General features: G+C 51.8%; 2 protein-coding genes across 10 annotated transcripts; both read right to left on the minus strand.

The window, feature by feature from the left end:
* Nucleotides 1-532: 532 nt before the first annotated feature.
* On the minus strand, nt 533-7,215 carry DQX1 (DEAQ-box RNA dependent ATPase 1). Of its 6 annotated transcripts, none has more exons than XM_061155796.1 (12): nt 7,081-7,215; nt 6,377-6,632; nt 5,934-6,127; nt 5,170-5,554; nt 4,606-4,839; nt 4,418-4,517; nt 4,155-4,313; nt 3,883-4,074; nt 2,302-2,421; nt 1,938-2,128; nt 1,410-1,600; nt 558-1,104 (listed from the first exon to the last, which is right to left on the minus strand). In XM_061155796.1, exons 2-12 carry the CDS (start codon nt 6,611-6,613, stop codon nt 996-998), a joined length of 2,112 nt encoding a protein of 703 aa, XP_061011779.1. In that variant the 5' UTR covers nt 6,614-6,632; nt 7,081-7,215; the 3' UTR covers nt 558-995. The 6 variants fall into 6 exon arrangements, with proteins under 6 accessions (XP_061011781.1, XP_061011779.1, XP_061011778.1 ...); XM_061155795.1 differs by having other exon boundaries at nt 571-1,152; nt 6,985-7,206; XM_061155797.1 differs by having other exon boundaries at nt 572-1,152; nt 6,377-6,490; nt 6,985-7,205.
* Nucleotides 7,216-7,624: 409 nt separating this feature from the next.
* Nucleotides 7,625-10,752, minus strand: AUP1 (AUP1 lipid droplet regulating VLDL assembly factor). 4 transcript variants are annotated; one of them, XM_061155817.1, is made up of 12 exons: nt 10,485-10,742; nt 10,267-10,404; nt 10,037-10,187; nt 9,657-9,841; nt 9,330-9,402; nt 9,165-9,238; nt 8,870-8,936; nt 8,673-8,775; nt 8,423-8,542; nt 8,191-8,306; nt 7,887-8,005; nt 7,625-7,812 (listed from the first exon to the last, which is right to left on the minus strand). In XM_061155817.1, the coding sequence occupies exons 1-12, from the start codon at nt 10,532-10,534 to the stop codon at nt 7,674-7,676; spliced, it is 1,335 nt and encodes a 444-aa protein (XP_061011800.1). In that variant the 5' UTR covers nt 10,535-10,742; the 3' UTR covers nt 7,625-7,673. The 4 variants fall into 4 exon arrangements, with proteins under 4 accessions (XP_061011800.1, XP_061011801.1, XP_061011802.1 ...); XM_061155818.1 differs by having other exon boundaries at nt 7,625-7,792; nt 10,485-10,734; XM_061155819.1 differs by lacking the exon at nt 10,267-10,404 and having other exon boundaries at nt 10,485-10,752.
* Between the last annotated feature and the right edge of the window lie 8 nt (nt 10,753-10,760).

The following is a 10,760-nucleotide window of genomic DNA, read 5'->3' on the forward strand; positions in this document are numbered from 1 at the left end:
AGCACACAGGGAGAGAATACATTCTGGAAAAATGCCTTTCGGGGGAGGTCAGTTGACATCCACATAGAGGAGGAAATAGATGGAATGATGAAAGCAGACCGCATCTCCAAGGGAGGGAATTCTGAGCAGAAAAGCAGAGTTCTAAGGATTAAATGTTTTATCAATTTCTATAAACACATTTATAATGTGTAAGATGATTGAGGATATCAAAGTTAATAGTCTAAGGAAAGAAAAGAGAAAGGAGTATCCAGTTGGTAAAAGCATGATGTTCCTGAAGCTGTTAGAACTTAATGGGTGGGCCAGGGGCTGCTGGGAAGCTTGTTGCTGGAAAGTTAAGGGTTTGGGTACAGATCCAATAGCCTTCATGTTTAAGAAGAAGCAAGATCTAAGTTGTATGAGAACAAAAGGGACGATTTTGTCTTATTCTTATAGCACCCCCATTCTTCCTCCCCTGCAGGCAAGAGCAGTTGATAAGAGTGAGGTAAGCTTTAGGCAGGGTCAGAGGCCAACTGTAGTCAAACTGCTTGTTTTCCATGTTAGTGACACTAAGGTCAGTCATAGCACAAAGGCTTGACCAGAGGTGGGAACCAGGCAAGGGGATATCACTGTTGAAGTTCACCCTGATTCTTTTATATTGTGTCATCTTTAACTCATAGATACTGTAAATGCTACTGCAGAACCAAACTCAAATTTGGTATCATATAAACAACTTTTATAGACCAAAAGGGAGCACAAGGATGGGTTTGGCATAAGTTGGGGATATGGAGGGCATGTCAGTTCCTCTTCAATAAATAGAAGAAAGCTAAGGAATCGGTCCTACCCTGTATAGACTGGGGCTTAACCAATTTGCTCCACTCCCAGCTCCATTTCTTGGGACTCAGGTTCCAGTATTTACATTTGACCCTTGGGCTTCTAAATCTGGATGGCTGCCTAGGTGCTAGCCTGAGGGAAGATCTCATGTGATGAGATGAATTCAACTTCACCCCAGAGGCAGGTCACTGCAGGACACAGGCATTTTCAAGTTCTTGGGTGGAGGAAGATTCACTCCTGGTCGAGGAATCTGTCATTTCTTCCCTCAGCTGGTTCAAGAAGTCTCTGCTCTCACTAGGGGGTAAGTTACTCAGGAAGTATGGAGGAGCCAATTCCACCAGCCTGACAGAGACATTCATATTTAGATGATTTCTGTATCCTCTTTCATAATGCATATTGTTGAACTTTTTACTACCCCTTCCACAAACCCTGTCTCCTCAAATCATGTTACCACAAACCACTAAGACCCTCTCACTCCCCTCCATTCCCGCCCCTGCCACCCCACCCCCCACCCCCACTTAGCTTTGGTAAGTCCCCAGCTATAATTTTGGCCCCAGGAAGAGGAATGGACAGTGTAGGAGGGGTGTCAGGGAACTCACATCTGTGGCTGAATTTCAGAAACAATGGAAAGACAGTTGTCTTTGGCAATGGAGAAACTGTGGTAAAGCACCCACAGTGGGGGTCTGGCAGGAGCCCTGCGGCTTCTGTAGCAGCAGTGTGGGGAGAGCTGGGCCACATGCTTATGGGTGAGAAGCAGGTAATTTCCAGTTCCATCTGTGTCTCGGGCCACCTCATTGAAAGACAAAGATATTGAAGGAATAAGTGAGAGTGAAGTGTCAGTCAGTAGAAGAAAGAAAGGGGGATTGAGAAAGAATTATTAGCAAGGGTAGTGAGAGTATTAAAAGTAAGGCATACCTCTAGGTGTTATAGCCCTACCATATGACCATAATATATGGCATTTCCATAGCCCCTTGTACCTCGAAACATCAAAGGAAAAGTTTCTCCTGGTTCTAAAGAGTCCTTTGAATGGCCACCTGGGTCCCAATTTCAGAGGTGGCATACCTTAACCTTTGTTCCCTCTACTTTCTGTTCCTTTTATGATCCGTACTCCAACTCTTTCCCCTAACCTTAAGGAAGTATCCTGACACCAGCGCTTTCTGAAGGTCTCTGCGATTCTGCTCAGATCCAAAGGCTGGTTGAGACAAGGGAAGTTCAATCCGTTGCATCAGTTCTAGGAGTTCTCCCCGAAGTTTACGGGCTTGGCACAATGCTGCCCAGTTTAGACCCCGGGCCTGGCACCAAGCCTTGTCTGCTCCACCTAGGAATAGAAAGGGACCAGCTATAGCTAAAGTCCTTGAGACCCCTAAAAGAACCCAACTTTCGGTCAAAGGGCTTCCTTTTCCTGGGACTAGAGATCTGTCAGCTGGCTGCACACTTTCTCTCTTTGGAAAATCTGGGATTCTGTGAGAGGATGCAGAGTGGAGCACTCACTCTGTATAAAGGCTTCATACACTTGGATCAGAGAGCTGTGATCACCATCCACGTGTTCTAGCGCTCGCCGCAGGGCAGCCTCTTCTGCACAGAGTGGAGGACGAGTAAACCCAGGGGCAGCTGGAGGCAGAAGAGAGGAAGTTCATTTTGGGGCATGAGAACAGATAGCAGTACACTGAAAAAGGCAGCAACGTCACTCTGGGCACTTTATTCAAAAGACTTTTAGATACTATTCACTTTATTGGACACTGAAGATAAATAGATGAAAAACAGTTTCTGCCCTCAAGGAACTTAGAGTCTAGTGGGAGAGACCAACATGTAAGATGGGTGTGCAGGCCAATATTTGAAGTTTGAGAATTAGTTGAGTGGAGAAGGGCAGAGGGAGTATTCTAGACGTGGGAATAGCATGTTTGGAGAACTTCGAGCACCTGGGACAGAGGGAACGGTGTGTGTGGCAGGGTGGCAGGAGATAAAGCTGAAGGAAGGTATGGGCAAGGCTGTGCAAATGAATTTACATTCTGTTTGGAAGGTAGAGAATAACTGATGAAGAAGAGTTTTTAAGAGAATCCACATGTTTGGAAGAAGTTCACATGACTAGTTAGGCGGCTACTCAAGGAATCCAGCTGAGCAGTGATGAGGAGCTACATTGGCATTAACTCTGAGTATGAAGAAGAACAGGTAAAAATTTTTTTTTAATTAGGAGATAAAAATGAAAAAAAAAAATCCTGGAAAAAGGTTAGTCTAGAATGATGATAGAGCTGCAGAGGTGATGGTACGATTTTTTGGTGGTGGTGGTGAGGGAGCAGATTTAAAAAGGGCTCAGCTCAACAACAACAGAAGTACTCGAGTTCAGTTCTGGGTTGAAGTTTTGTGGACCATTCTGATAGGAATGACCATCAGGAGTTAGATATATAAATCCAAGATTCAGAAGAATGATATTGTAGCGTTTCAGACCATGAATGTGAATGAACTTGCTCAGAGAGTTCAGGGAATGAGAAGACAAAAGGGGCAAAGGTAGAATCCTGAGGTTCAACTTACTTTGAGCAAGCAGAGGAGGAAGAGCTCAAGTGGGAGACTAAGGGATGGCAATGGAGGGACAGTGAGAACCACCAGGAGCAGATCACAGAGGCTTAGGGAGGGCGCAATGTTAAAGGCGGAGTGGTTGCCATTCTCAAGTGTCTAAGGAAAGTCATGAACAGGGCTCAAAAGTGCTCGCTGGATTAGGTCTCCAGGAGGCCACTGGTGAGCAGAGGTGTCACTCTTCTGCTGGGGTGGGCCTGAAGCTGGAATGCAGTGGGCGAGGAATACCCTGCATTGAGCAGGATAGAGATTATTCTGAATAATGACGGGATTACAGGGTTGAGCAAGACAGGTACAGTTTCAGTGAAAACAGATAGGAGAGACTTGTTGCAGGACAAGAAATAACAGACAGGAGAGGGATAAGTGATGAAGCCTAACTCTTTCGGCACAGTGAGGGCTGGGAACTAGAGCCAAGCGGAATGGGCTAGCTTAAGGAGCACCATGACACCAAAGGGAAGGCTTGGAGTCGTCATAAGAGCCAGAAAGAGAAGTGATTTATACCAGTGAGCATGGCAGCCAGGGTGAGCATCTCATCCACACAGTCAAACTCGCACGAGGCCAGCAGGGCTTTGGCCAGCTCAGGGGCCAGGGGGAACTCTGATAGGATAACTCCCAGGTCAGACAGGTCCCCGTCATCATCCAGGGCAGCCAGATAGTCTAAGTCTTCCAGAGCCTGCATCAGTGCTTCTGGAGCTGGAGAGGGAACAAGGCTGAGAGGACAGGGGATCTCAGAACCTGGAGAGCAGCAGGACGTGGGCAGGAGGGGTGCTCACCAGGCCGGTCCAGGAAGTGGCACCTCCCTGGCTCTGCGATCTGTCTCCTCTTCAGTAGCAACATCAGGGGGCTCAGATTCTCCGCCCACACTCTGGGCTGGGGCAGGCAGGGAGCCTCTACTTCTAGGAAGGACTTAGGATACAGGCAGAGGCAGGATCCTGAAGGGAGAAAGATCTGGGAAAGAAGACCACTGTAGATTTCTCAGGGCCTGTGGGTCGTGACTCTTCTCGTGTTTGATCCTACTGAGGGCAAGAGCTCTTACCTGGTGGGATCCCTGCTGCCCGTAGTCGTCTTGCCTCTGCCTGACACTTGCTGACTGGTCTCAACACTTGAGATTCTGCTCGGATCTGAGGACTGTAAACCTGTCACCACCCCCAACCAAGGCCAAGACAGGTGAGAGAGGGCTATTTCTATCTTTAGCCCGTGTCCCCTCACTTGTCTTTCACTCACACTTCGAAGCTCCAGTCCTGAGTCAATGACATGTCGGATGGAAGGCAGGGAAAAGGAGAAGTCGGCCAGCCAGTGAGTGACCACAACCTTCCGGGCACCCAACTCTGTGTCCTCGTACACAGCCTGGACAGCTCGTCCACAGCCTGGGTGAAGGGGCAGCACCCGTGGTGGAGGCCCCTGGTTTCCCAAGGACCCTACCTTCCTGGACAAGGACTCACAGCACAGGGAAATTTCCTGAAGAGAGAGGTGTTAGGGTGATTCTCACCTTTGTGGGTCAGAGACCCCTTTGAAAAACTGATGAAAGCTATGGACCTTCACTCTGAAAAAGTGCACATACTCATATCAAGTTGGGGTGGTATAATTTCAGGAACTTGCTGAAATCTCTACATTGTATGGAATCAAAAAGTTTTTATCCCCAAACCCTGGAGTTTTTCCTCAAGACCCCAACAGAGAGTAAGTACTAGAACGCCAATGTTCCCAATAAGCATTGCTCCCGTTCTCCTCTGGGACAGGAAGGGGCAGACATCTGACATGAATACCTCCTTTTGCATCCCGTTTTTTTACCTCCTCACTGGGAAGGTACACTAGCACATCTCCTGGAGCCTCCTTCCGACACAATTCAAGCACAGCCTGGCAGGCAGCTTCCACTCGATCAGTAGGGAAAGAGTCTCTATAGACAGGAGTGGGACACCTGCCAGTCTCTCTGGGTACACACACAGTAGGAGGGTTGCCCCAGAAGTCTTGGAGCTTAGGTTCAAGGGTTGGGTCAGTAACTACAACCACTCTGAGGTCCCCTGGAAGGCTTCCCAGCCTGGCATCTTGCAGGAGTCCCTGGAGCAAATCTGAGGCCACTGACCGCTCCTGAGCCTCATCCAGGACCAGCACACCCCGGGCTCCAGTGCCCCGGGTCGAGGCCATCTCCTGCAGAAGCAGCCTGTCCCAGCAGAACCTGTTGACATTGGCAGTGGGCAGAGGAGTCAGTGTGGACACCGACCAGCCCCAGAAGTCCAGAGGAGCTTCTCCCCAGGGGGCCTAGGCTCTGACAGTAAAGGTCAGAAAAAGATCCTGTAACTGACTTTCTGTGACCTATTGGTGACACTGTTCATAAGCTGTACTCCAGTTAGGAAAGTGAGACTTTCAAGATGATGGTGAAGTTGAATGTCTGAGGTTGCTGGCTAGGGTTAAATGGTTGAATTCAGAAGTTGCATCATGCATGATGTAAAGGGTGAGCTAAGCTGAGGGAGGGTACGGTGAGATGTCAGAAGGCCGGGTTTGTTTCTATGGGGTGAGTGGAAGGAGATTTGAGTCGGGCCTGCAAGGGGCCACACCTTAGCAGAGTGTCTGGCCCAGTGCAGTCTTCTTGGGGGATGCTGTATCCAACCTCATGACCCAGGGTCAGGTCCATTTCATCAGCAACTCGCAGGGCCAAGCTCAGGGCTGCTAGAGGATAAGGCTGAGTCACAGTTACCCAACCCTTCTGGAAACCTCTGGCCAGCACAAACTCTGCACACCACTGTGGGATCTGGGGTAAGCATAGGAAAGGACCACCTGTCAGCGAAACACAGAACTCTGAAGTGCTGGAGGAGCTGTTGCCAGTTTAATCTCCTTATTTGAGGAGTTCTCCGGTACTTCACTGCCTGTCTCCTTTTGACCACCTCCCCTATTATTCCACACAGCAACCCCCACCCCATTCCCAGCCTTGTCCCAGGAGGAGCCAGTTCCCTACCCCCTCCCTTTGTCAGAATTTCCTTTCCCACCCCCTGACCCCCACCTGGGTGCTCTTGCCACAACCAGGCTCTCCAGACACCAGTACCACTCCACTGGGGCTACTCTCCAACTGCTCCAAGAAGATAAAGCGAGCAGCCCAGATAGGCAAGGATCGGCGCTGCTCAAGTAGTTCGTAGTAGCGGGAAGAGAAGGGGAGCCCATCAAAGGGGTTCACAGCCAGTTCAGACTCCCCAGGGTTTGGGCCAGACTCTTCTTCCAACCCAAGAAGCTGAGAGGCCATGGTGACTGTCTAGCAGGACCTACAGGAGGCAGGGCAGTCATCAAGGCCTTGTATTTGGTGACTGACACCATCTTCCCACCTCAGCCCTGATCCCTAACCTGTACCCTCAGGTGATAATGCACTGGGGTCCATCCTTCCCAGTACTTCTTGTCTGCCGGGAAACAGGGAAGAGTTGAGTCTCCAAGTAAGGGACTATCAGAAGTGGACTACTGGGACTTCCCTGGCAGTCCAGTAGTTAAGAACCCAACTTCCAATGCAGGGGACGTGGGTTCGATCCTTGGTTGGGGACGTAAGACCCTGCCTGTGGCAGGGAACAAAGCCCAGGCACCGCGACTAAGACCCAACATAGCCAAAAAGAAAGGAAGAAAGACCTGGTCACCCATGGGAAGGTCCCTTGGGGAGAGAATGAAGAGCAGGAGTGGGGTCAGGAATTGGAGAGCAGGGACACAAGGATCCTGGATTCAAACCTTTGCCTGCAGCTCTGAGACGCGTTGGAATGGCAGCCAGTTCCAGACCCACCCAGCAAGTCACCACAAACCCAGACCTGCTGTGAGGTACAAAGGTCAATTCCGGATCCACCCTGGGGCACTGCTCAGACACGGTCCTAGAGACTGTTCTGGGGTGGGGCCACGTGCTCCACCTTCTTTAACCTAGTTAGGAGCCTATGGAAAACAGGCTCCAGCCGCCACACTGGGCATGCGTGAATCCTACAGACTGTGTTCTGTGCTCATTAGTGAAAGGTATCCTGGGACCTGCAGTTCTGCAGCTGTCTCCTCACATGCCTGGGCTGAATTCTGAGGCCAGGGCCCAGTTGCTGCTGGGCATTCAGCTTAGTTATACTTCCTTAGTATCACTCATCTCTTGACATGAGGAGGTGATTGCAGACAGTTCCATTCTGACCGACCCTCCACAAACCCACAAAGGAGGCCCTCATTCCTGATCCCCGCAACCAAGGGACAAGGAACCTGCTAGAGGGCTTTTGAGACCCAAAGAGGCAACAGAGACCGTGAGTGCAAACCCTGCATTTAATGTGATGCTGGGGGGAGCCCCACTCCTCCCTTCAGCGCCCACCCATCGGCCTGCTTCGAGGCGGGTGAGGCTTCCCCAGCCTCCGTCCCGCGGCTCTGGGTGCCATGCTGTACTCAGTCAGCCTCCTGGGCCTGCCTCTCTGCGAATCGCCTGTGGGACACAAGAAGACACTGTATGGGCTTTGCCGTATTATCCTCCTTCTCCAACCTGCCCTTTCCTACCGGTTGTCCTCTCAGCGTCTCACCTTCTTGCATATTCATATAGCGCCTGCTTTCGCTCCTGTAGACTCTCCTGCCGGGCCCAGGAGGACTTGGCAAATGTTAGGGCTGTGGGCTGAGGGGTTGCCGGGCCAGAGCTGGGGAACTGAGGTGATCACAATGTCAGAGGGCTTGCGAAGTCATCATCATTAAACACGCATCGAATGCCTACTTTGCAAGAGAGGTACTGTGCTAGGGTCTCAGGGTCAAAGAACAGACGTCAGGACAGGGAATACGCAGACTGCCCCATCCCACCTCAAGTCCTGGACCGGCTCATTTTCTGGGCCTCACCTTGGGAGTGGAGGCTGTGGCAAGGGACTGGGTCCCCTCAGTGATGTCTTCAGGCATGAAAGCCACAGCTCCCTCAAGCAGATTAGTGATGGTCAAGTCTACACAGCCAGTCCTGGCTGGGGAGAAGGGAGGAGTGGACAGCGCAGTCGGCTTCTCTGCTCACCTTCTCCCTTCTCCACCCACTTTCCCTCTCGAAGCCTGTCTCCTCGGGTAAAGCTACTCTTTCTCATACCTAGGTCTCTCTGGATGATGCCCAGTGGAACATGGGGTAAAACCTCCTTCACTCTCTGAGCCAGACTTGCCAGATGCACATCAGGAGAAGGGCCAGGGGAGTGAGGGAAAGAAGACTGGGCTGCAAAAGAGAAATCCGAAATATGGTGAGTGGAAAGCTAGAGGAGAGAGGCTGATTAGTACAGACACAGGGAGGAAGTCAGAACAGGTTGAAAAACAGTTGAAAAGCTGTATGTCCAGAGACCACACACCTGACTGAGGGCGCAATCTGGGGTGTCTCTGTCGCTTCATGTGCTCTGCTTTGTCTGCTGGAGTGAGTCGTGTCCCTGTCTGGCCCAATTCTTTGGCCACCAGCTAGGGAGAATTGGAGGATTCGAAGTTTCTCAAGTGTTCTTCTCCTTCCCCCAAAGAAAGAACCCACTTCCACCCTGCCCGTGTCCCCTACCACCTGTTGTACACGGAGGGCAAACTCTTCACTCCCCTCCCCCAGCTGTCGATGAACTGGACGGAGCCACCTGCAAAAAACAATCCAGGTCCACGTTGGGGGCACCCACTCTCCACTCTGATACCTCTTTTCTTGGAATAGTGGTGGTGACAGTAGGGGAGATAGTAAATACTTTATATTGCCTCTGTGGTAGGACCTTAATATTAAAAGATCTGCAAATGGACAGGGCAGAGACAGCTACTTCCTTGACCTTGAGATGAGTTTCTCCCAGCCACCAAAAAGTGAGGACAGTTAATACCTTACTTGATACACCGTGAAAGGGACGAAAAGTGACCACAGCAGTTCTGAGACCCAGGAGGCATCTGACACCGTCTGAGGGGAGGGCATGAGTGAGGTCTAAACCAGGGCCAGGAGTAGGAAACTTCCCCTCCAAACCCAGAGATTCCCTGTGGAACACACTCACCACAGAGACAAGGGGTCTCTGGACTCGCAGGGTAAGAGGCTGTACCACATCCTGGATAGAAAACGGCCAGGAACTAGAAGAGTGAAGAAAGTAAGATGGGATTCTAGCCAGTCTAGTCAGCAGCTCATACCTGACTTAAAACAGATAACTGTCACACTGTACAAATAGAAATGTGGGAAATAAACAGATTCAGGGGAAAGAACTAAAAGTGGGAAAAAAGTAAATAAACTAGGAAAGTAGAGGGCAGGGCTGAAGAAGGCTGTGAAAACCCAAGGGCCCCCAAGCTTGATCACCTACAGTTGGAGACAAATACCTGTGCTCACTCACCTGAAGCGCAGGAGCCCCTCCCGGCCATTGGTGGCTTCTTCCTCGGGGAATAGCAGCAGAGGGGTAGGGGGAAGCCGTGTTGAAGCACAGAATCTCTTGAGTGACTCCACCAACTCCCCCTGACCATCCATCTCCATAAAGCCCCGAGACCAGCACACAAAGCTTGGGGGACTATTGAGTAGAGGCTGGGAAACGGAAGGAGAGAAAGCAAGAAAAAAAGAATGCCGTGAAGTGAGAAAAACTGACCTATGGGTAGAAAAGCGAGGTCGGGGTAAGGGTATCTTGTGGTCCCCAAGGGAAAGCTGCACACGGAGAGGAGCGCCTTGAGCTGAGCCCCAGGGAGCCACTCCGTGGCACTCTCGGCTTCCTCCCTAACTCACGGTGCTACAGCTGGTGAGCAGATTGACTATGTTGTGGTCGAAAGGTGTCACGTGGTTGGAAATGAGGACCCTGACACGGTGATCCCGGAGTCCAGAGTCCTCCTGCCGGGCCACGAGCCCCAGCACCGCACACATGGTCCGCACCACGAACCTGCGAACGCAGGCAGTGGTGACTATCTGGCCTCGGGCCAGGCCCAGCCCCGACCCTCCCCGAGCGCCCGGGTCGGAACCTGCGAAGGACACTGTCTGGTAGCGCGCAGCTGACCAGGAAGACGTGGATCCCAAGAAACAGGCGCAGGACGAGGAGGCAGAACCCGATTGGAGCGTAGAGTAGTAGCGCGAGGAGCAGGAAGCCGTCACCCGGGAGCCTGGGGGCGAGAGGCGGGGTGATCGGGCGCCGAAGGCCAAGTGGACGCGGAAGTCTGTCTCTTCCCGCCGGGGCTCTTACCGGTGCGAATCAAAGAGCCGCTCCGGCCCCGGCGACGAGGGAGGCTCCATTGCCGCTGCTTTAGGGTTGTCTGGCCGATGCCGCCATCTTCGCGCCCCGCCGCAGGGGCTCTTGGGAAGGCGGAGTCTTCGGGCATCCGCCCAGGGTGCCGGGACCTGAAATTCTGAGGCGCCCCGGAAGGGCTAGCGGTCCCAGCATGCCTCGCGGACCCGTGGGCCACCTCATAACTCGCGTCCCGCGGGGACCACAATTCCCGGCATTCGCGGGGCGGGGGCG

The sequence above is a fragment of the Dama dama genome, chromosome 11, assembly GCF_033118175.1.
Source record: "Dama dama isolate Ldn47 chromosome 11, ASM3311817v1, whole genome shotgun sequence".
NCBI classification, from domain to species: Eukaryota; Metazoa; Chordata; class Mammalia; order Artiodactyla; family Cervidae; genus Dama; species Dama dama.

Coding starts and splice junctions, on each gene's coding strand:
- DQX1 (XM_061155795.1), bottom strand. CDS start 6,613: ATGGCCTCTCAGCTTCTTGGGTTGGAAGAAGAGTCTGGCCCAAACCCT. Junction 4,840..5,169: donor TGTACCTTCCCAGTGAGGAG/GTAAAAAAACGG, acceptor CTCTCTCTTCAG/GAAATTTCCCTGTGCTGTGA. Junction 2,422..3,882: donor CCTGGCTGCCATGCTCACTG/GTATAAATCACT, acceptor TTCTGCCTCCAG/CTGCCCCTGGGTTTACTCGT.
- AUP1 (XM_061155817.1), bottom strand. CDS start 10,534: ATGGAGCCTCCCTCGTCGCCGGGGCCGGAGCGGCTCTTTGATTCGCAC. Junction 10,405..10,484: donor CGGCTCTTTGATTCGCACCG/GTAAGAGCCCCG, acceptor TCTCGCCCCCAG/GCTCCCGGGTGACGGCTTCC. Junction 9,403..9,656: donor GAGGGGCTCCTGCGCTTCAG/GTGAGTGAGCAC, acceptor TCACTCTTCTAG/TTCCTGGCCGTTTTCTATCC.